The sequence below is a fragment of the Aotus nancymaae genome, unplaced genomic scaffold (assembly GCF_030222135.1).
Source record: "Aotus nancymaae isolate 86718 unplaced genomic scaffold, 86718_ANA_hifiasm-v0.15.2.pri h1tg000028l, whole genome shotgun sequence".
Classification (NCBI taxonomy): domain Eukaryota; kingdom Metazoa; phylum Chordata; class Mammalia; order Primates; family Aotidae; genus Aotus; species Aotus nancymaae.
In genome coordinates this window covers 14,256,560-14,281,746 of record NW_026988441.1, presented here as the reverse complement: position 1 = coordinate 14,281,746, position 25,187 = coordinate 14,256,560, and the positions used below count along the sequence as shown (strand labels likewise).

The 25,187-nt window shown below is 43.6% G+C and overlaps 1 protein-coding gene and 1 pseudogene across 1 annotated transcript; one reads left to right on the top strand and one right to left on the bottom strand.

The window, feature by feature from the left end:
• Positions 1-295: 295 nt before the first annotated feature.
• Positions 296-1,420, top strand: LOC105723398 (actin, cytoplasmic 2-like; annotated as a pseudogene).
• An 8,827-nt stretch (positions 1,421-10,247) lies between these two features.
• Positions 10,248-24,857, bottom strand: LEUTX (leucine twenty homeobox). Its single transcript, XM_012461357.3, has 3 exons — positions 23,141-24,857; positions 15,565-15,716; positions 10,248-14,253 (listed from the first exon to the last, which is right to left on the bottom strand). Exons 1-3 carry the CDS (start codon positions 23,148-23,150, stop codon positions 13,834-13,836), a joined length of 582 nt encoding a protein of 193 aa, XP_012316780.2. The 5' UTR covers positions 23,151-24,857; the 3' UTR covers positions 10,248-13,833.
• Between the last annotated feature and the right edge of the window lie 330 nt (positions 24,858-25,187).

Below are 25,187 nucleotides of genomic sequence, written 5' to 3'. Positions count from 1 at the left end.
AAAAGGGACATTAGAAAATACTTTGATATAAATGAAAATGAAGACATTATATACCTTATACCTTATGGGATACAGCAAAAACAGTGCTTAAAAGAAATTTGATAGATGTAAATGCCTATATTAAGAAAGCAATTGAAAATAACCTAAATTTTCACCTTAAGACACCGAAAAAGAAGAGCAAGCTACACATAAAGCAAGCAGAAAAAGAAGATAATAAAGATTAGAGAGTCGCCGCTGCCAGCTCGCGTATGGTGTTCTCTGGCCGCTCCGCCGCTCCACTCCTCCGCCGGTCGCAATGGAAGAAGAAATTGCTGCACTCGTCATCGACAATGGTTCCGGCATGTGCAAAGCTGGCTTTGCTGGGGACGACGCCCCCCCGAGCCGTGTTTCCCTCCATTGTCGGGCACCCTCGGCACCAGGGCGTGATGGTCGGCATGGGCCAGAAGGACTCCTACGTGGGCGACGAGGCCCAGAGCAAGCGCGGCATCCTGACCCTGAAGTACCCCATCGAGCACGGCATCGTCACTAATTGGGATGACATGGAGAAAATCTGGCACCACACTTTCTACAACGAGCTGCATGTGGCCCCGGAGGAGCACCCCGTGTTGCTGACCGAGGCCCCCTTGAACCCCAAGGCCAACAGAGAGAAGATGACTCAGATCACGTTTGAGACTTTCGACACCCCGGCCATGTACGTGGCTATCCAGGCCATGCTGTCCCTTTATGCCTCTGGGTGCACCACTGGCATTGTCATGGACTGTGGAGACAGGGTCACCCACACGGTGCCCATTTACGAGGGCTATGCCCTTCCCCATGCTATCCTGTGTCTGGACCTGGCTGGCCGGGACCTGACCGACTACCTCATGAAGATCCTCCCCGAGCGTGGCTACAGCTTCACCACCACGGCCGAGCGGGAGATCGTGCGCGACATCAAGGAGCTGTGCTATGTCGCCCTGGACTTCGAGCGGGAGATGGCCACAGCCGCATCCTCCTCCTCTCTGGAGAAAGCTATGAGCTGCCCAAAGGCCAGGTCATCACCATTGGTAACGAGCGGTTCCGGTGTCCAGAGGCGCTGTTTCAGCCTTCCTTTCTCGGCATGGAATCTTGTGGCATCCACAAGACCACCTTCAACTCCAGCACGAAGTGAGACGTGGACATCTGTAAAGACCTGTACGCCAACACTGTGCTGTCTGGCGGCACCACCATGTACCCAGGCATCGCCGACAGGATGCAGAAGGAGATCACTGCCCTGGCATCCAGCACCATGAAGATCAAGATCATTGCACCCCCAGAGCGTAAGTACTCCGTGTGGATCGGCGGCTTCATCCTGGCCTCACTGTCCACCTTCCAGCAGATGTGGATTAGCAAGCAGGAGTACGATGAGTCTGGCCCCTCCATCGTCCACCACAAATGCTTCTAAACGGACTGCGAGCAGATGCGTAGCATTTGCTGCATGGATTAATTCGGAAGTATATATTTGCCCCTGGCAAATGCATACACCTCTTGCTAGCCTCATGAAACTGGAATAAGCCTTCGAAAAGAAATTGTCCTTGAAGCTTGTATCTGATATCAGCACTGGATTGTAGAACTTGTTGCTGATTTTCACCTTGTATTCAAGCTAACTGTTCCCCTTGTTATTTGATACCCTGTACATATCTTTGATTTCAACCTTTAGTACATGCGGCTTGGTCACTTCGTGGCTGAGGTTAAAACGTGCTTGTGGGCAGACAAGTCTGGCTTGGTGAGTCTGTGTGGCCAGCAGTCTCCTATCTGTGCAGGGTATTCATGTGTCAGGGCTGAGTGTTGTGGGATTGCTCTAGAGGCTGGCAAGGGCTGCCAGTCTGTTAGGGTTGGAAAGTCCAAGCCATAGGACCCGGTTTCCTTTCTTAGCTGATGTTTTCCTGCCAGAGCACCATGGACTGTTACTTGCCTTGAGGTGGAAGCAGTTTGCATTTACACCTGTAAATGTATTCATCCTTTTAATTTATTTAAGGTTTTTTTGTACGCAACTCTTTGATTCTTTAAAGAGATGACAACAAATTTTGGTTTTCTACTGTTATGTGAGAACATTAGGCCCCAGCAACACGTCATTGTGTAAGGAAAAATAAAAGTGCTGCCATAAAATAAATAAATAAAAAGATTAGAGCAGGAATAAGTCAAATAGAGAATAGAAAAACAATAGAGAAAATCAACCAAAGCAAAAGTGGGCTCGTTTGTAAGTCAAAATACTGGCAAAACACTAGCTAGATATACCAAGAAAAAATAGCAGATTGGATTACTAGAACCAAAAACGAAAAGGGGATTTTCAAATATACAATAAATTATGATTATTATACTTACCATTTTGTGCAATGGAATAGTAAAGTTGATTCTTCCTGTCTAACTGAAACTGTACCTTCTGATCAACAGCTTCCCTTTCCCCATCCGTCTTCCCCCCCTAGCGTCTGGTAACCACCATGCTACTCTCTACTCCTGTGAGTCTGACGTTTTTAGATTCCATGCATCTCACATATCTATGGAATCGATTTGTCTTTCTGTGCCCGGCTTATTTCACTTACCATAAATATCATCACGAAAAATGATCGGTGAGGTGATAAGATTTATTAATTAGTATTAGTTTTATTTAATAATTTAACAATATAAACATATCAAAACATCACATAGTACCCCATAAATGTACACAATAATTACTTATTCAATTAAAATAAAATTTAAATTTTTAAAAAAACAAAATGAAGGAGGAGACATTATTACCAATCTTATAGAAATAAATGCTGTGAACAACTGTTTGGTAATAAACTAGGCAGTTTAGGTGAAATAAAATTTCTAGAAAGACACAAACTACTGAAACTGAGTCTAAGAGAAATAGGACATCTACACAAATCTATAGCAAGCAGATATTGAATTAATAATCTAAAAACTATGCACAAAGAAAACCCTAGGCCCTTCACCACTGATTCTACCAAACAGTTGAAGAAGAATTAATATCAATTCTTATGACTGGGCGTGGTGGCTCATGCTTGTAATCCCAACACTTTGGGAGGCCGATGCGGGCAGATCACAAGGTCAGGAGTTCGAGACCAATCTAGCCAAAATAGTGAAACCCCGTCTCTACTGAAAATACAAAAACTTAGCTGGGTGTGGTGGCATGTGCCTGTAATCCCAGCTACTTGGGAGGCTGAGGCAGGAGAATTGCTTGAACCTGGGAGGCGGAGATTGCAGTGAGTCAAGATTGTGCCATTGCACTCCAGCCTGGGTGAGAAGAGCGAAACTCTGCCTCAAAACAATACAAAACAAAACAAACAAACAAATTTAAAAAAAAAAAACAGGAAAAGAAATGGCAATGCTCCCTAAATTGATCTACAGATTTAGTGGAATCCCTGTCAGAATCTCAGCTGACTTTGTCGAAATTGGCAAGCTAAATGTACAATTCATACGGAATTGCAAAGGACTCAGAATAGCCAAAATAATCTGTAAAAGAAAAAAAACAGGCCGGGCGCGGTGGCTCAAGCCTGTAATCCCAGCACTTTGGGAGGCCGAGGCAGGTGGATCACGAGGTACATGGTGAAACTCCGTCTCCACTAATACAAAAAAAATTAGCTGGGCACGGTGGCGCGTGCCTGTAGTCCCAGCTACTCAGGAGGCTGAGGCAGGAGAATTGCCTGAATCCAGGAGGCAGAGGTTGCGGTGAGCCGAGATGGCACCATTGCACTCCAGTCTGGGTAACAAGAGCGAAACTCCGTCTCAAAAAAAAAAAAAAAAAAAGTAGGACTGGCACTTCCCAACTTCAAACTTACCGAAGTTACTTTTGTACCAACCTAAGGCAAAACCACCAATCAAGACAGTGTGGCACAGACATGAAGACAGACATACAGATCAGAAGAATAGAATTAGAATCTAGAAATAAAACCATGTGTCTACAGTCAACTGATTTTCCACGAGGTTGCCAAGATTACTCCATGGGGAAACAATAGTCCTGTTAACAAGTGGTTCTGGGACAACTGGATAGCCACATACAAAAGAATAAAGCTGGGCTCTTATCTCAAGTTTGTGTCATTTAAAAAAACTTTTTAAACAACTTCATTGAGATATGACTCACAAACCACAAAATTTACCCATTTAGTGTACAATTCAATAGTTTTTCATATATTCACAGATATGGACAACAAACACCATGATTGATTTTAGATTTTCATCCCCTCCAAAAGAAACCTTATATCTTCAGCTATCATCCCCTATCACCCCATCCTCCTCATCCCTAAGCCACCATCTACTTTCTCTCTACAGGGATTGGAGAGCTGCTGTCACAAGCCAAGCACGCTGCACACGTGGAGCCCCCAGAAACTGGAAGAAGCAAGGAAGGATCCCCTGCTAGAGCCTTTGGGAGGGCGCAGCCCTGCCAACGCCTTGATTCCTAACTTCTACCCTCCCCTCCAGGTTTGCAAGACAATAAATTTCTGTTGCTTCAACCACCCAGCTTGTGGTCCTGTAACTGCAGCAGCCCCAAGTTAACACAGTGACTTTTACACTTAGTTAGAAATCAGCTTGTTATGCCTCTTACCACAGGGGATACAAATTCAACCCACCAGCAGTACTTCCTAGCTACTACAGGCTCTCTAAGGTACCTGTGTCTGAGCTACAACACACACACCCCTAACCGTTATGATGAGTTTTCCTATAGCAATTCCTCGATCCTCTCATTACAGCTGACTATAGTCTGACCACTCTGGTTTAATAGAAATGTTTCAGAACTTGGTCAGGCGTGGCGGCTCATGCCTGTCATCCCAGCACTTTGGGAGGTTGAGGTGCGTGGATAACCTGAGGTTGGGAGTTCGAGACCAGCCTAACCAACATGAAGAAACCCCATCTCTACTAAAAATATAAAATTAGCTGGGCATGGTGATGCATGCCTGTAATCCCAGCTACTCGGGAGGCTGAGGCAGGAGAATCACTTGAACCCAGGAGGTGGAGGTCGCGGTGAACTGAGATCGTGCTATTGCACTCCAGCTTGGGCAACACCGTGAAACTTCATCTCAAAACAAACAAACAAACAAAAAGAAATGTTTCAGAACTTTTGTATCTCAAAGTGAAGGAGTGTGGCTGCCAATCTGGTTCCTCCCAGAATATCCTCATCCCTTAAGATTTTCCCTTCTTGGTTCCTTAGCAATCAGGGTAAGCACTTTACATATGTGTGACTGAAGAGTTATTCTAGTGATGTTTTCAGAAGACAGAAGATGTGTTCCAAGATGGCTAGTTATTTCTGCTGTCCAGAAACAACAAGCTGGAATCCTTAGCAATCTCCAATAACGTAAAACATTAAAATGACAAGGTTTTTTGTTCGTTTGTTTTTTGAGATGGAGCCTTGCTCTGTTGCCCAGGCTGGAGTGCAGTGGCACAATCTCGGCTCACTACAACCTCCACTTCCCAGGTTCAAGCAGTTCTCCTGCCTCAGTCTCCCAAGTAGCTAGGATTACAGGTGCACCACACCCTGGCTAATTTTTGTATTTTTAGTAGAGATGGGGTTTCACCATGTTGACCAGGCCACTCTCAAACTGCTGACCTCAGGTGATCCACCCATGTCAGCCTCCCAAAGTGCTGGGATTACAGGCATGAGCTACCATGCCCAGTCTGAAAATGACCTTTTAAGTACTGAAGAATATAAAACAAAAAGCAAAATTCCTCCCCCACCCCCCGCCCCCCCACTTTTTAAAAAACCCTTATCTCTGTCTAGTCTGAAAAAAAAATTAATGCACAGAATATCACGTATATCGAAAAATAATATAAATATAGCCAGATATGGTGGTGGGTGCATGTAATCCCAGCTACTCGGGAGGCTGAGGCAGGAGAACTGCTTGAACCTGGGAGGTAGAGGTTGCAGTGAGCGGAATTATCGCTCCACTGCACTTCAGCTTGGGTGACAGAATGAAACTGTCTTAAAAAAAAAAAAAAGGAAAATAATATCAATACAAATATTTACACAGTGCTCCATATGTGTCAGGTGCCATTCTAAGAGCTGCATATGTTTTAATTTATTTATTATCATAACGTTTTATTTATCATGACAACTTTATGAGATAGACATTAACTATTATTATCTCAATTTCCCAGATAAGGAAACTGAAGCTCACAGAAGTGAATCACTTGCTCAAGTTCATCCAGGTAGACGTTGCAGAGATGGGTCTCTCATCTAGGTTAACCCCATGGTCCAGGCCCTTTACCACAACTGTGTCATCTCAGGTGGAGGAAAGAGAAAAGTGAAGTCTGGGAGTTGGTTGCAGAGGAGAAGTGGCTAACGTTACCCCAGCACCTCTTGACACTTCCACTGAGACATGAAGCAGAAAGGACCAGTTCCCCGGTCACTCTTCCCACTTCCCACTGCAGCCCCCCGACAGGTCCCTCTCCCCTTTAACCAAGAGGCTGAAAACTGTCAAAGGAGAACACGTTATAGAAGTCAAGCCAGGCGTGGTGGCTTACACTTGGAATCCCAGCTACTCAGGAGGTTGAGGAAGGAGGATGGCTTGCAGCCAGGAGTTTGAGGCCAGCCGGAGAAACATGAGACCCTCATCTCCTGAAACAAACAAACAAACAAACAAACAACCAGACAGACAGCAGGTGGGGTGATATGACGTTCTCTGAATCCCTCCTCCCTGGGACTCTTCTCTTACTACCCTTTCCCTCTAGCTTTAGAAGAATGCCCAATTTTCTTGTCCATCAAGCAGTGTAATAAACCTACTCTTAAAAGTTAAGACAGTTCATTTGAAAAGTGCCTGTTCATATCATTTGCCCACTATTTGATGCGGGTTGTTTTTTTTGTTGTTGTTGTAAAGCTGTTTTAGTTCTTTGTAGATTCTGGATATTAGCCCTTTGTGAGATGGGTAGATCACAAATTTTTTTTCCTATTCTGTTGGTTGCCGGTTCACTCTAATGATTGTTTCTTTTGCTGTGCAGAAGCTCTTAAGTTAAATTAGATTCCATTTGTCTATTTTGGCTTTTGTTGCCATTGCTTTTGGTGTTTTAGTCATAAAGTCCTTGCCTATGCCTATGTCCTAAATGATATTGCCTAGGTTTTCTTCTAGGGTTTTTATGGTGTTAGGTTTTATGTTTAAATCTTTAATCCATCTGGAGTTAATTTTTGGATAAGCTGTAAGGAATGGGTCCAGAAGACATTTATGCAGCCAGCAAACATATGGAAAAATGCTCAGCATCACTGGTCATTAGAGAAATGCAAATCAAAACTACATTGAGATACCATCTTATGCCAGTTAGAATGGCAATCATTAAACAAATCTCAAGACAACAGATGGTGGAGAGGATGTGGAGAAATAGCAACACTTTTACACTCTTGGTGGGAGTGTAAATTAGTGCAACTATTGTGGAAGACAGTGTGGCGATTCCTCAAGGATCTAGAAATAGAAATACCATTTGGCCCAGCAATTCCATTACTGGGTATATACCCAAAGGATTATAAATTGTTCTGTTATAAAGACACATGCACATGTATGTTCACTGTGGCACTGTTTACAATAGCAAAGACTTGGAACCAACCCAAATGCCCATCAAGAACGGACTGGATAAAGAAAATGTGGCACATATTTACCATGGAATACTATGCAGCCATAAAAAAGGATGAGTTCATGTCCTTTGCAGGAACAAGGATGAATCTGGAAACTATCATTCTCAGCAAACTGACACAAGAACAGAAAACCAAACACCGCATGTTCTCACTCAAAAGTGGGTGTTGAACAATGAAAACACATGGACACAGGGAGGGGAACTTCACATACTGGGGTCTGTTGGGGGGTAGAGGGCTAGGGGAGGGATAGCAGGGGGTGGGGAGGTTGGGGAGGGATAACACTAGGAGAAATACTGAATGTAGGTGACGGGGTGTGGGGGATGAAGGCAGCAAACCATGGCATGTGTATACCCTATGTAACAATCCTGCAAGTTCTGCACATGTACCCCAGAAGTTAAAGTATTAAAAAAAAAAAAAAAAACCAAAAGGAAAAAAAATTAAGACAGTTCATTAAGCAGACGTGGAGATGGCCTGGAGTATGATAGGACTTTTTAAAGGCAGGAGACAAAGTTGTTAATCACAATTTGCCCATTACAGACATGGAAAGGGTGAGGGAAAGGAGGAGAAAAACTCACTCTTCAATAAATGCGCTGTCTCTCTCTCTACGCTCCCCCTCACTCCCCTTCCCACTCTCTATCCCTCCCTCCCTCTCTCTCCCTTTTTCTTTTGAGACAGAGTCTTGCTCTGTCACCCAGGCTAGACTGCTGTAGTGTGATCTCAGCTCACTGCAACCTCTGCCTCCCAGGTTCAAGCGATTGTCAGCCTCCAGAGTAGCTGGGATTACAGGTCAGGACCACCACACCCAGCTAATTTTTGTAGTTTTAGTAGATACTGGGTTTCACCATGTTGGCCAGGCTGGTCTCAACTCCTGACCTCAGGTGATCCACCCACCTCAGCCTCCCAAAGTGCTGGGATTATAGGCGTGAGCCATCACACATGGCCTTCAATAGATAGTCTTAAAAACAAAAAAAACCTTTATAAAATAATCAGAGATACTGAGGGTTTTTAAAGAAATCTTTAAGCATTTCTAAGGTTTGGAGGAGGGGGATTGGATGCTTTTTTTAAAATAATTTTTTAATTTTAGTTTCAGTTTTACAGAAAAATTAAGGAGATAGTACAATTACAGTTTGTAGGAATGTATAGCAGAATTTGCCCATAAAACCATCTAGGAGTTTCTTAGATCTTTTACTTCCTTTGAAAGTTCTTTGGTTATTGGTCTATTCAGACTTTCTATTTTTTCGGAGACTAATTACTGTCATTAAAACTTCCATGAAGAATCTCCCATTTTCATCTAAATTTAAATTTTTAGGTTAAAAAAAAATAATCCTCTGCCTCCCCAGGCCCCTCCAAGGGATCCAGACCTCGCTCCTGATTGGACATCAAGGATAAGGGGCGTGGCTTAAGCGCCGAGTGGTATATAGAAAGCTGAGCGGGAAACTTGGACAGAACGTCCTGATAGAAAGCAGGTTGGGGCGGCCGGATCAACTCGTGTTTTTCGACCAGTTTGTGGACCTAGGAAACAGGGGCCCCAGTGCACAGCAGGAGTGCTGCCTACCGGAAGGAGACGGCACAGATGACCACAGCCTGGCTCAGTTCCTCTGCAAGCATCACCCCAAGCGCTCCGCGTACCGTCTTTCATGTGATGTGCGAGGAGCGCCCTCTGGAGCTCAAAGGCTGGAGTTGGCATCTTGGCTACATTCGCTTCCCAAACTCTCCAGACATGTCTTAGCCTCAGGCTTCTAGAATTGCTCCCCAGGCTCAGTTCCCACTTCCCAGTCACGTTCCGCCACCACGATCCCTTGCTTGACAGCGGGATGAGACGCAGCTCACCAATTCCTCCGAAGACAAGACATCGCTGTTACATGTAGGGGGCAGGTTTTGTTGTTGCTGTTGTTTTTAAAAAAAGCTTCCACCACGCCTGCCACCAATTCTTAATGTTTTATTTTTCTTAAATGTTCATGCAAACGCAGTAACAAAGTAAACACCCGTGTAGTATTTCACCGCTTAATGCAGTCGTTTCTTAAATTTCAGAAGTAAGCTATGCTTACCATAAAAAATGCCTAAACATTACAGAAGTCAAAAGCAAAACTCCAGGCTGTGGTCTCATCCTCCAGCTCATAGGGTCCCTTCTATTAAAGGCTGGGTGGGTTACAAGAGAGCACGCTACACCAGTGGTCCCCAGCACCCGCGCTCCCCACCCCCACAGACCCCTACCCATGGTGGTCAGTTAGGAACCAGGCCGCACACCAGGTGAGCAGCGGGCCAATGAGCAAAGCGTCAACTCTATTTGCAACCACTCCCCATCGCTGGCATTACAGCCTGAGCTCCACCTCCTGTCAGATCAGCTAGGGCCTTAGATTCTCACAGGAGCACAAACTTTATTGTAAACTGGGCATTTGAGGGATCTATAGGTCGCACGCTCCTTATAAGAATCGAATGCCTGATAATCTGTCACTGTCTTCCATCACTCCCATGTAGGACCATCTAGTTGCAGGAAAACAAGCTCAGGGCTCCCACTGATTCTACATTATAGTGAGTTGTATAATTATTTAATTATCTATTATAATGTAATAATAATAAAGTGCACAATAAATGTAATGAGCTTGAAACATCCCCAAACAACCCCCCACCCCCACCCCACCCACCCCACCCACCCCACCTACCCGGTGGGCCGCCACCGTCTGTGGAAAAATTGCCTTCCCCGAAACCAGTTCCTGGTGCCAAAAATGTTGGGGACTGCTGTACCACACAGCTCCACAGCTGCTACCATCCTGGTTTATTGATGCATCTTGGGGCCTCCGGGTCAGCTTCTGCAGCCTTACCTTCTTGTTTATAGCTGCATAGACTTAGATGTTCAGAGAATAGTCCAGTCTCTGTTCCATCCAGCTTTAGAGCCTCAGCGTTTCTTCACATCAGTCACTTATTAATTACTTAAAGGTTCTTGCTTCTTCTTCCTGAAACTAAAGGAGAGGTCACTGATCAAGCTGAATTTTGCAAAGGTGAGTAGTGACTCTTACAGCTAACTCCTGGGACTGGCTGGCAGAACTCAAGGCCTCCAGCCCTAAGTTCTCTTAGGGAATCATTCATTCCTTTAAGATCAAGCTAGACATTTTTTTTTTTTTAACATTAACAAACATTATTATTATTTTGAGACAGAGTTTCACTCTTTTCATCCAGGCTGGAGTGCAATGGTGTGATCTTGGTTCACTGCAACCTCAGCCTCCCAGGTTCAGGTGATTCCCCTCCCTTAGCCTCCTATGTAGCTGGGATTACAGTCATGTGCCATTGTGCCTAATTTTGTATTTTTAGTAGAGACGGGGTTTCAACCATGTTGGCTAGGTTCATTTTGAACTCCTGACCTCAAGTGACCAACCTGCCTCGACCTCCCAAAGTGCTGGGATTACAGGTGTGAGCCACTGAGCCCAGACTATTATTTTATTAAAAGATTTTCTTAATCTTTTGCTCTCTCTCTTTGCCTTTTGGGACCCCAATAATTTGAAATTTTGGTTGTTTTATGGTATCTCATATGGCTTTTATCATTCTTTTTAAATTCTTTATCTTTTTGTCTTTCTGGGTTGTTTCAAAAGATAGGGCTTCAGGTTCTGAAATTCTTTTTTCTATTTGATTTAGTCGATTGCTGAAGCTTTCAAATATATTTTGTATTTCATTCAATGAAGTATTCCTTTCCAGAATCTGTTTGGTTCTTTTTTATGTCTATCTCTTTGGTAAACTTTTCATTCATATCCTGAATTGTTTTTCTAATTTGTTTGTATTATTCTGAGTTCTTCTGTATCTCACTGAGCTTCTTTAATATCGTTATTTTGAATTTTTTATCCAGGTATACTCTTCATATGATTTCTTTGGCTATAAGCAACATCAGTAGTGTGTGTTATTTCCTCTGTGACTTGAAGTGCAGTTGTTAGTGGAGGCTGTGGTGAAGTTTTTTTGGGGACAGAGGATGCCAGGTGGGCCAGTTCTTGGGCACAGTGATGGTGGTGGTGGGCTAGGTATGCCTGTCCTTGAGCCCTAGGGTGGTGTATGCTGGCATAGGTCTTAGCAGGTTCAGGTGGGCCAATTCCTGGGCTTCCAGGTGGCTTGCTTGGGTGCTGGCATTGGCAGCCATGGGCCAGGTAGACGCACAGTTCCTGGGGCCACTGGGCAGCAAGTGTGGCACAGGCAATGGCAATAACATTGGCAGGACAATCTAGCTCCCAATCAGCTTGTGCTAGTGTTGGTGATGGCTGCGATGGGCTGAGCAGGCCAGTCTCCAGGCCCATAAGTGGCACATGCGGGTAATGCCACCTGAGGTGGTAGTGGCCAGCTGGGTGTGCTCAGCCTCAGGCCCCTGGGAATATTCCAGCATACTGGAAATGGTTGTGCATCAGTTTAAAATCACCTCTTTGCTGTGACCCAGGGAAACTAGTGAATGCCAAGTCCCTTCACTTCCCAGAGATAGGTGATTTAGGATGCAGTGGAAGCTGTAAAAGTTTGGGTGCTCACTGCATGGAAAAACTCCTTCCAGGGAGACTCTGTAGATTTCCCACTGGGCAAGCAAGGGCAAAAGGCTTGGAGAGTGTCTGAACTCCTGTGCAGGCTCCCGAGGGTCCAGCATTTGTCTGTCCTGTGAACTCCTGGATACAAGCTGGTTAAAAGCAGGACTATCAAGCAGCAGCTGGAAGAGTGTGCTGGCAAATCCTTTTTGAGGAGAAACTGGGAGCTGTGCGTTTTGACCCCTTCTCTGCACTGCTCTGCTTGGGGGAGTGTGGTGGAGGAAGGCTAACCCTGAAGTGCTTGTGTGGCTGCTTAAAACCACCTTTTTCTTCTGTGAGCTAGGGAGACTCACATATGCCTAATCCCTTCCATTTCCAGAGCTAGGAGGTTTAGGATGCAGCCCCTTGAGTGGCAGCAATAAAAGTTGGGGAGATCGATGTGCAGACAAACTTCTTTCAGGAGGAATTGACAGACCTGGATCTGGGCTGAGTTGGGGGTGAGGGCTTGGGAGGCACTGAGCTTCTGTTCAGGCTCTCATAAGTCTGTAGTTTATCTACCTAGTCAACTCCCTCATGCAGGCTAGTTAGGAACTTAACCATTAACAGTTAGAGGGCCATGTGTGGTTCTCCCCTTCTCTCCTCGGGGAGAAGCTGGGAACTAGGGATTCCTTCCTGATCGGATGCTCAGTGCTTAGGGTGGATGCTGTGCTCAGGGTGGATTTGGTTCCTGAGTGCTTCAGCTTTTCCTGCCGTGTTTTTTTTGTTGTTGTTGTTTTCTGACAGTCTCGCTCTGTCACCCAGGCTGGAGTGGTACGATCTTGGCACACTGCAACTTCTGCCTCCCTGGTTCAAGCAATTCTCCTGCCTCAGCTTCCCGAGCAGCTGGGATTACAGGCATGTGCCACGATGCCCAGCTAATTTTTGTATTTTTAGTAGAGATGGGGTTTCACCATGTTGGCCAGGATGGTCTCCAACTCCTGATCTCGTGATTTGCTTGCCTCAGCCTCCCAAAGTGTTGGGATTACAGACGTGAGCCACTGCTCCCTGTTCAATAAGATGTTTTCTCAGTTGCCTGGTGTATAGAGTCTTAATTAGTTTATGATTTTCTTCCAGAGAGAACTGATTCAGGTGTAGATGTTTATTCAGTGCATCAGAGTCAGGAACATCCCATGTCATTGTTCACTGTGTTGCTGGTGTCACTTCTCTGATGACAGTTTTTAATGCTGAAATTTGGGGGAGGAGGCACTAAAATGAAGCCAGAAAATGTAGGCAATGATGAAAGATAGGGGAGTTCCTTTATTGTTTTTCTTACAGAAAAAGATAAATTCACAGCCTCTGATCTATTTAGACTGGGATCAACCCATTAAAGGTGTTTGGAAATATATCTGAGTGGGTCAGATCACAGGCCTCCCCCATGAGTTGTGTATAAGTTTTTTTTTTTTTTTGAGACGGAGTTTCACTTTTGTTGCCCAGTCTGGAGTGCAGTGGTGTGATCTTGGCTTACTGCCACCTCCGCCTCCTGGGTTCAAGCGATTCTCCTGCCTCAGCCTCCCGAGTAGCTGGGATTACAGGCATGTGCCACCATGCCCAGCTAATTTTTTTGTTATTTTTTTTTAGTAGAGACGGGGTTTCTCCATGTTGATCGGGCTGTTCTCGAATTCCTGACCTCAGGTGATCCTCCCACTTCGGCCTCCCAAAGTGCTGGGATTACAGGCGTGAGCCACCACGCCCAGCCTGTGTATAAGAAGTTACACTGAAGATCGGAGCTGGTCATACTCCAGACACACTGGGAGGAAAAAGATATTGATTTAGGCTGCTGGTGCCATCTTCCTCTGACAGGTCATAGATCTTTATAAATTCATCTATTTCATAGGGAGTGGAGGCCCAAGGAAGATTTGAAGCCCCCAGACATATCTGTTCAATATCATGTGACTGAGAATGCCAGGATGAATCCCTCACAGAGGCGCCGGCTTCTCCAGGATTCTTGATACCAGAAGGCTCATGTAGATCATGGTCATTTACATCAGAGATTCTAGGACTTATTGGATGAATGTCTGCAGTAGTTACGGCTGACGGAGTCTCCTCCTTTACTGAAATAGTCTGGCTTGATGCTCCTAGTGATAGCTGTGGCTGCATTTGCTGCTGCTGCTGCTGCTTCTTCCATTTGGCCCGCTGGTTCTTGAACCATGTCTAGGAAGGGGGAAAGGGGAAGTTAATAATGGGGGTTGAGTATAAAGGGGCATCCTCATGTTCCTCAGGAATTTGGTTTTTTGGTGTGAGAGTTAGTCTTACATTTATTGGAACAAGGGAAGCTCTTTCTATCCTCTGCTGTCCTGGGTTTCAAGGGAAAAGTGGGTGTAAGATTGTACTAGCAATGGAATATGACCAAGGTCATGATGTATTAAGCAAAAGGGGATTTGTATTAGTGGTGTATTTTTTTTTTGAGGCAGAGTACTGCTATGTCACCCAGCCTGGAGTGCAGTGGTGCAATCATAGCTTACTGCAGCCTCGAAGTCCCCAGCTTAAGCAATCCTCCTATCTCAGTCTCCCAAGTAGCTGGGACTAAAGGCATGCGCCTCTATGCCTGGTTAATTTTTAATTTTTTTGTAGAGACATAGTCTTGCTATGTTGCCCAGTCTGGTCTTGAACCAAGCTCAAACGATCCTCCTGCCTCTGCCTCCCAAAGTGCTAGGATTACAAGTGTGAGCCACTATGCCTGGTGCCCAGAGAAAGTATTTTAAAGTCAGAGTATGGGGTGAGAGTTTAGCTTGGGATGTCTTCAGAGTTAATCCAGACGTTCTCCCCTGAATACTCTGTGGGAACTTAGTGACAGGCATCTGGATAACTGTGAATTAAGCAGAACCTGTCCTGAAAACACAAGAATAGACCCAAATGAGTATCTGAGATCCAGCCTCACACAGTCCTGTGTAGCATGGTGGGTCTGGAGTTAGAAAGGTCTGCGTTCAAATTCCAGCTCTTGTGTTTATAATGCTTGGAAGACAGCTCTTCTTTTTTTTTTTTTTTTTCCGGAGTTTTGCTATCATTACCCAGACTGGAGTGCAATGGCATGATCTTAGCTCACCACAATCTCTGCCTCCTGGGTTCAAGCAATTCTCCTGCCTCAGCCTCCTGAGTAGCTGAGGTTACAAGTACATGCCACCACGCCTGGCTAATTTTGTATTTCTGGTAGAGATGGGGTTTCTCCATGTTGGTCAGGCTGGTCTCAAAATCCTGACCTCAGATGATCCGCCCGCCTCAGCCTCCCAAAGTGATGGGATTACAGATGTGAGCCACTTCTCCTAGCAGGAAGACAGCTCTTCTATGTGAGCCTTAGTGTCCCTCAATAAAGTGGGTGCTCATGACAATAAGAATATAAAGTGCTTAACATCTGTCCTTGTACATAGCAATTGTCAAGAAATAGGAATTGTTGTAACAATGATTAAAAGTGTGTGTGAAGCTCTGGGTTAGGCGTGCTACCTACAGATACACTCGGGGACAGACCTTCACTACAGACAGATCGAGGTGTTGCTCTGAAGCCAGTGTCACCATTGCAGCCAAACTTGGGTACATGGTCTCTTCAAACATTTTTCTCAATGCCTTGAGTTGTTGGGAGAGAAGTATTGTGCGACGCCGACGATCACGCTTTGGCCTTTCTGCAGAGGGAACAGACGAGAGGCTTTCATTAAAAATATTCAGAGGAAAAGGGGGAGAGTACTACATCAAGGGAATGCCCACGGGACAAAAGAATCTGTACAACAGCCCTGAGCCCTAGACCTTCCCTTTGGCAGAGTCTACCCAAATGATAAGGAACCAGAAAACCAAATTTGGTAATAGGACAAAACAAGGTTCTTTAACACCCCTCCCCCCAAATTACACTAGCTCACCAGCAATAAATCCAAACCAAGAAGAAATCCCTGATTTACTTGAGAAAGAATTCAGAAGGTCAGTTATTAAGCTAATCAAGGAGGCACCAGAGAAAAGTGAAGCCCAATTTAAGGAAATTAAAAAAAAAAAAAGAAGATACAAGAAATGAGAGGATAAATCTTCAGTGAAATTGATAGCATAAATAAAAAATAATCAACACTTTAGAAGACAGTGAATGCCCTCACAGAAATGCAAAATGCTCTGGAAAGTCTCAGCAATAGAATCAAACAAGCAGAAGAAAGAATTTCAGAGCTTGAAGGAAAGGTTTTCAAATGAACCCGATCCAACAAAAACAAACAGAAATGAGTAAGAAAATATGAACAAAGCCTCCAAGAGGTCTGGGATTATGTTAAACAACCAAACCTAATAATAATTGGCGTTCCTGAGGAAGAAGAGAAATGTAAAACTTTGGGAAAAATATTTGGGGGAATAATAGACGAAAATTTCCCCAGCCTTGCTAGAGACCTAGACATCCAAATACAAGAAGCTCAAAGAACATGGGGGAAATTCACCACAAAACGATTATCTCCTAGGCACACTGTCATCAGGTTATCTAAAGTCAAGATGAAGGAAAGAATCTTAAAAGCTGCGAGGCAAAAGCACCAAGTAACCTATATATATTTTTAAACCTATCAGATTAACAGCAGATTTCTCAGATGAAATCTTAGAAGCTGGAAGGGATTGGGGCCCTAGCTTCAGCCTCCTTAAACAAAACAATGATTAGCCAAGAATTCTGTATCCAGTGAAACTAAGCTTCATAAATGAAGGAAAGATACAGTCTTTTTCAGACAAATACTGAGAGAATTCACCACTACCAAGCCAGCAATATAAGAACTGCTGAAAGGAGGTCTAAATCTTGAAACAAATCCTGGAAACACATCAAAACAGAACCTCTTTAAAGCAAAAATCTCACAGGACCTATAAAACAAAAATACGAATTAAGAAAGCACACAAAAAATGTTATACAGGCAGCAAATAGCACAATGAATGGAATAGTACCTCACATCTTAATACTAACATTGAATTTATGGCCTAAATGCTCCACTTGTGGCTCACGCCTGCAATCCCAGCACTTTGGGAGGCTGAGGTGGGCAGATCACCTGAGGACAGTTTGAGACCAGCCTGGCCAACATGGCAAAAACCCATCTCTACTAAAAATACAAAAATTAGCCAAGCATGATGGCACATGCCTGTAATCCCAGCTACTAGAGGGGCTGAGGCAGGAGGATCACTTGAACCTGGGAGGCGGAGGTTGCAGCGAGCCGAGACTGTGCCACTGCACTCCAGCCTGGGCAACAGAGTGAGACTCCACCTCAAAAAAAAAAAAAAAAGATACAGAATTACAAATGGCCAATACACATATGAAAAAATGCTCAACATCACTAATGATTAGGGAAATGCAAATCAAAACCACAAGAATGGCCATAATCAAAAAAATAAATAAATAATAGATGTTGTCATGGATGCAGTGAACAGGGAACACTTTACACCACTGGTGGGAATGTAAACTAGTACAAGCACTATGGAAAAGTGTGGAGATTCCTTCAAGAACTAAAAGGAGAACTACCATTTGATCCAGCAATCCCATTACTAGGTATCTACACAGAGGAAAATAAGTCGCTATATGAAAAAGATAATGGCACATGTATGTTTATAGCAGCACAATTTGCAATTGCAAAAATGTGGAACCAACACAAATGTTCATCAATCAACGAGTGCATAAAGAAACTCTGGGGTGTGTGTGTGTATGTGTGTGTGTGTGTATATGATGAAATGCTACTCAGCCATAAAAAGGAATGAATTAATGATATTTGTAGAAACCTGGATGAGACTGGCAACCATCATTCTAAGTGAAGTAACTCAGGAATGGAAAACCAAACATCATATATTCTCACTTATAAGTGGGAGCTAAGCTATGAGGATGCAAAAGCATAAGAATGACACAATGGACTTTGGGGACTCGGGGAAAGAGTGGGAAGTGGGTGAGGGATAAAAGACTACAAATATGGCGGGGCGAGGGATAAAATACTACAAATATGGTGCTGTGTACACTGTTCAGGTGATGGGTGCACCAAAATCTCACAGATCACCATTAAATAACTTATTAATGTAACCAAACACCACCTGTTCCCCAATAACCTATGGAAATAAAAAAAAATTAATGTTTTATTGGAATGCAAACACACACACACACAGACACACTATATATATATATATATATCCCCAAAGGTAAGCTTCTTTCCTGAGCTTGGCCAGGGAATCAAGAACTTAGGCTAAACATTCAATGCATGAGACCCACTTCTCCCCCTCTTTCTGGGAGTGTTCTGCATTCCCAGAAAATCAGTGCCAACTTCCACTGAGCAGGACACATTTTTAAGCCACAAATGGGAAAATCTTATTTCTGTGGCCTCATTCTACAGCCCCTGGGGGAGGAATATTTACCTCTCCATGACTTTGGGCACCAATTTGTTTTCCTAGCAACCTGGGGACATCTTTCTGTTTTTCATGCTACTAATAAAGACATACCTGAAACTGGGTAATTTACAAAGGAAAGAGGTTTAATGGACTCGCAGTTCCACATGGCTGGGGAGGCCTCACAATCATGGTGGAAGGCAAGGAGGAGCAAAGCCACATCTTACATGGTGATGAGGCAAGAGAGGGAATGAGAGCTAAGCAAAAGGGGAAACCTCTCATAAAACCATCAGATCTCATGAGACTTATTCACTACCATGAGAATGTCATGGGGGAAACTGCCCCTATGACTCAATTATCTCACAGAGGGCCCCTCCCACAATACATGGGAATTATGGGCACTACAATTCAGGATAAGATTTGGGTGGGGACACAGCCAAACCATATCAGTCCTTATTGAGATAGAATAGAACAGTGGCATGATATTGACACCGAGTTTAAATGAGTTTATAAGGTTCACAGGGTATTTGAGACCCTATTATCCTAACCAGTCATAGACTCAGTGGCACTGCTGTCTATGTTTGTTGGCCTGTGAGACCCTGAAGCTATTGGTTTGGCCATTTATTAAGTGTCAGTAGGGAAGCAAAGATGAAGCTTAGTGACCTGAGAATGAATGTTGATTCTCTCATTTACTAGTAGCTTGGTGACTTTGGGAGTGTCACTACACTTGTATTGTTTGTCTCTGTATCTTTATCAGTAAAATGGTCCCAGAAAGTTCACTCCTTTAGGGAAGATGTGAGTAACCAAAGAAGCAAGTCTGTTAATTACAGGCTTGGTGCATGTGTTAGTCCATTATGCACTTATAAAGGAATACCTAAAGCTGGGTAAATTAGAAAAGAGGAATTAATTGGCTCACAGTTCTGCGGGCTATACACGAAGCATAGTGCTGGCATCTGCTTCTGGTGAGGGCCTTAGGATGTTTCCATTCAGGACAGAAGGTGAAGGGGAGCAAAGTGTCACATGGTGAGAGTGGGAGCAAGAGAGAGCAGGGGGAGGTCCCAGACTCTCTTAAACAACCAGATCTCGTGTGAACTACTGCAAACTCACTCATTACCATGAAGATGGTACTAAGCCATTCAGAGGGATCCACTCCCATGATCCAAACCCCTCCCAACAGGCCCCACCTCCAACATTGGGGATCACATTTCAACATGAGATTTTGAGGGGACCAATATGCAAATGGCATTAGTGCAGAATGGGAGTTTTTACTATGGTTTAGAATATAAATAAGACTTCATCATCTAGTAAAACCTGATTCTCATGGTCATCTATTTTATATGAAAGATTCTATTTTTAGGATGCTCTTATTCCTCAAACAAATACATGGAAAAACAAAAGGCAGCATGCTGCCTAATAATGGCATAGTGAAGACAAGTGATCAAGCACACAGGTTTCTCTTAGCTTCTCAGCATTTGTTTAGACACAAAGGTAGAGCAAAAATTTACAGGATAATGAAGAAAAACCCTGAAATAGAAGGGGGACAGCAAGAAAGAAAGAGAGAGAGAGGGAGAGACAGAGACAAATAGAGAAAAAGAAGGGGAAGGTTGAAGAGTAAGACAGAGGAAGAACACAGCAAATAAACATACTCTTTTCTTAAGAAATAAGGCCAGGTGCAGTGGCTCAGGCCTGTAGTCCTAGCACTTTGGGAGGTCAAAGAGGGTGGATCACTTGAGATCAGGAGTTTGAAACCAGTCTGGCCAACATGGTAAAACCCTGTCTCTATCAAAAATACAAAATTTAGCAGGGTGTGTTGGTGGGTGCTTGTAGTCCCAGCTGCTTGGGAAGCTGAGGCAGGAGAATCGCTTGGACCAGGGAGGTGGAGGTTGCAGTGAGCTGAGATCACTCCACTGCACTCCAGCCTGGGTGACAGAGCAAAACTCCATCTCAAAACAACAACAACAACAACAAAAAAAACAAGAAACAAGAAAAAATATATATAAATGTTAAAATAAATATTCTCAGATAAATAAAAGAAAGATTGCACTCACATCAAGAAAGTCTTGAAAAGAAAGGAAAATATGATAAGACAAATGTTCTTTGAAATCAATAGCTAAAAATAAATACTTATGCAATAGAAGAGTTGGAAGAGAAAGCTATTCCAGGAAGTAGAAAAAAATATACAAAAGTGGACAGAGAGTGAAAAGATCAGAAAATAAGACCTCTGCTCAGGGATGTCCAACACTATCAATATTTATGTGACTAAAAATATCTCTGATTAAAAGAAGTTTCAGAGAGTATCACAAAAATATTTTAAAAATTCAAGATTTGAGGCTGGGTGCAGTGGCTCACCCCTGTGATCCCAGCACTTTGGGAGGCCGCAGTGGGCAAATCACAAGGTCAGGAGATCAAGACCATTCTGGCTAACATGGTGAAACCCTGTCTCTGCCAAAAATACAAAATTTAGCAGGGTGTGATGGCAGGCACCTGTAATCCCAGCTACTTGGGAAGCTGAGGCAGGAGAATCACTTGAACCTAGGAGATGGAGGTTGTAGTGAGCTGAGATCGTGCCACTGCACTCCAGCCTGGGCGACAGAGTGAGACTATGTCTCAAAAAAAATAATAAATAAATAAATAAATAAATCAAGATTTGAGAGATGAGGCACAGGGGTTTCCAGATTGAAGCTATTCCACGATGAGCACAATAAATGAACAAAAGGATCATTGTTGCAAAAATATCAGAATACCAAGAATATACAGCAAGTTCCAAAAGCTTCTAAAGGGAAGTAGAATTTCCATTCAAAGGAACAGTAATTAGAATTCTACTGGTCTTTAGAAAAGCAACACTGCCCATTGGTAAGTTATAGGGGGTGAAATCGAGGAGGGAAATGGCAAAATCATCTACCAAGCTGAGAGGTCAATATGTAAAATCGACTAATTAGTATCTTTCTAAGTTTAGTATTAAAGAATAGAAAAATGTATTAGAAGAGCCAGATACAAGTTTTGATAAGTGAGATTGTTGATGCATAATTTTTCTATTAGAATGTGGGAAGTAAAAAGTTCCACTTCAAAGTTTCTTGTTTAAGAAAAAAATTCGTAAGTGTTAGAAATAATAGTTTGTTTTAAACATTTTCTTTAAAAGACTTTTTGCCAGAGGCCCTATACTATGTAGCTGTCAGCCATGCTTACAGGCATGTGGTACATTCTATGTTCTCGTACTTTAACCAAGCTATCTGTGCTGAACATGCTCACAGGCATGTCCCCGCTCACAGCCTATGCTCCTTCCTTATTTGGACTTCCCCTTTTTGCTCTCCATTGCTTTTATTAGCCAATCAGGTTTTAGTTTAGATTGTGAGGTCTGGCTCCAGCCAACAGAGATCCAATACAGCAGTAAGGACAACCCCGATGTGTAAGAAATAAATATGTCTGCTTTCCTTTGTTCGTTGTACTCTCATGACAAGATTGCTATGGGAGAACACTTCCTGTAGGAAGTAAAAAGAATTGCTTTGCTGAGAGATCCTTTGTCCCAGTACTAATTTTAATTTGCGGCACCGAGCATCTATTTCAAACATAGTATAAAATCATTTTAAAAAGTTAAAATATAAGTAAAATTACATTTATGTCTCTAGCCAAAAAATACACTTTTTTCTTTTTTTTGGAGACAGAGTCTTGCTCTGTTGTCCAGGCTGGAGTGCAGCAGTGCAATCTCAGATCACTGCAACCTCTGCCTCCCAGGTTCAAGTAATTCTTGTGTCTCAGCCTCCCAAGTAGCTGGGACCACAGACACGTGCCACCATGTCCAGCTAATTTTTGTATTTTTAATAGAGATGAGGTTTCACCATGTTGTCCAGGCTGGTCTCAAACTCCTGGCCTCAAGTGTTCCGCCCACCTTGATCTCCCAAAGTGCTGGAATTATAGGCATAAGCCACTGTGCCTGGCCAGAAATACACTTCTAAACTGTTTTACAAGTAGAATTATCAAAGGAAAATGCTGATAAATATCACAATGGCAACTCTTAGAATATTTGTACAACAGTACTCGTAAGTAAATTGAAAAACACAAGACATGCTGGGAGAATATATTTGCAACACATATAAGAGATAAATTATTAGTATCTAGAAGACAACAAAAATATTCTACTAAGCCTCAAGAAAAAAATACTAAAAAATGGGAAACGATATAAATACAAAAATTAGCATGAGGGGAAAACATAATGGCCTTTAATATAGAGCGAACAGATTCAATCACACTGGTTAATAAATAAATGGGAATTAAAGATCACGTACTATTTTATACCCATAAATGGACTGACACTTAAGAAGTAGTACTAGGCATTAAAAAGGATGTGAGTTCAAGACAGCCTAGGCAACAAAGTAAGATCCTGTCTCTACAAAAAAATTTAAAAATTAGCTGGGCATGGTGGCACACACTTATAAGTCCCAGCTACTCCTGAGGGTGAGGTGGGAGAATCACTAGAGCCTAGGAGCTAGACGCCAGCCTGAGCAACATAGCAAGACCCCATCTTTTTATAAAAAGGGATGTGGAGAAACAAACTCCTAAGTTATTGGAGTCCCATCGCAAATTGTTTTTCAAACGGTCCTTGTCGGTACAACCCAGTGGTTTCTAAAATTGTCTACCTAGCATTGACAAAGCCCAGAAGCCACCACAAGATCCCACATCTCTCACTTGATGTATCTGCAACCCAGTCACTCAACCCCCAGCCTCCTGCCTTTGCCCAGCTTACCTGGCATCATGTCCTCTGGGGACACAGTGGTTTGATGAGCTGTGTGCCGCAGAACTCCTGAGCTGACTCTATGTGACTGCTGGGCTAAAAGGCCTGATTATTTAAGCAATTTTTGTAATGTAATCATGTCTCCACCCTGTCCTACCCTAATGCCACTCCCTCCAATAATCCATTCAACACTTCTTTATTGAGAACCTACTCTATGCCTGATGCTGTGTAGGAAGCTGGGAATAAAACTGTGATTCACTGACCCCTGACCCGAAAGAGTGGAAGAAAACAAAGGGAAGTCGAGCAAACAGAAAATGGATAAAATGTGCAAGAATGTCAATTGGGATAAATGAGTAAATAAGGCACAGAGAGAAAAAAGTTGGTAACGTAACTCAAACTCGGGAGGTGAAGGAGGGGCTCTGTGCGTGGGCGGCTTCCGGTGAGACCTGGAGTGCATCAGGAGGCGTCCTGCTGGGAGTTTGGGATGATGGGAGGTTAAGCCCTTCACCCACCCATCTTAGTCCAACCTCTTCCAGTCGAGACAGCAACCGATGACAGTGAAGAACTCGGCGGAGCCTAAACCATAGAGGATCTTTTATCTTCTTTTGAGTATGGATTTGGGGGCAGTTGGGAGCCCATAGTTTTTAGCAAGGTAACTTAAAATATAAATTGCATTAAAAAATTATGCTTCTCTCTTGCCTCAGCATCCCTCTGTCGTTCTGTTACTCATTTTTTCCATCTTTCAGGCACTCTATTAACTCATTTATTCATTCCTCTCCCTAATGTTCTTCTCCATGATGGGTCTTATTTGTGGGTGGGTATGATTTGGTGGGTGAGATAGATCTAGTCTCTGTTCATGAGACAGAGCCTCCCCACACTCAACGTGGACCCAAACTGTCTCAAGTGGAGGTGGGACTCTGCTCTTGGCCCGTCTTATAGTACCTCCCCAACTCTGTCCTCTCCCCCAACCTCCACCCCGACCAGGTTGGTTTGGAGAAGTCAAAGAACTCGGTCTGGAAACACTGTAGATAGCCTTAAGGCAAAAGATTGAAGGACCCATCTATGTCTTTTTGTTTTGTTTTGTTTTAGGGTCTCACTCTATTGCCCAGACTAGAGTGCAGCAGTGCCATCATAGCTCACTGTAGCCTTCAACTCCTGAGCTCAAGAGATCCTCCAGCCTCGGCCTGCCAAAGTGCTGGGATTACAGAAGTGAGCCATTGGACCTGGCTCCATCTATGTCTTCTATAGGAATAAAATTCAGGAAAACTTCTAACACGGTCAAGGGTAGAAACTCCCTTCCAAATCCTGTCTGAAAGGATAAAATGGGCCTCAAATTTTCCATATAAATTTTAGCATCAGTCCCTGGAGTAGCCCTGTGGCACTAGTGAGGATGGAAAGAGGGTGATATATTCAAAGGGTATGAGATCCCCAATAACAGGGAATTTTGCAGAACTTAATGTTAAAACACCCTTGACTCTTCTTCATTTGTTTACTTAATTATTTGAATGCCTGCTCTGCTAAGATCTGTTCCAATGAATAGGAAATTGGGATTTACAAAAATAGAACTCAGCCCGCCTTCCCAAGTGCTGGCATTCTAGAGAGGAAAGCAGGAAATAAAAAAAGAAACAAGGCCAGGTGTGGTGGCTCACGCCTGTAATCCCAGCACTTTGGGAGGCTGAGGCAGATGGATCACGAGGTCAAGAGATCGAGACCATCCTGGTCAACATGGTGAAACGCTGTCTCTACTAAAAATACAAAACTTAGCTGGGTGTGGTGACACAGGCCTGTACTCCCAGCTACTTGGGAGGCTGAGGCAGGAGAATCCCTTGAACTGGGAGGCTGAAGTTGCAGTGGGCCGAGATCGTGCCACTGCACTCCAGCCTGGTGACAGAGCAGGACTCCGTCTCAAAAAAAAAAAAAAAAAAAAAAAAAGAGAGAAGCAAGCCAATACACAGTTCAGATACTACTGGTGATGAATGCCACCAACAGCACTGATTTAGAGGATGTGTAGTAGATTAGAGGTAAGACCTCTCTGAGGAAGTATGATTTTCACTGAAGG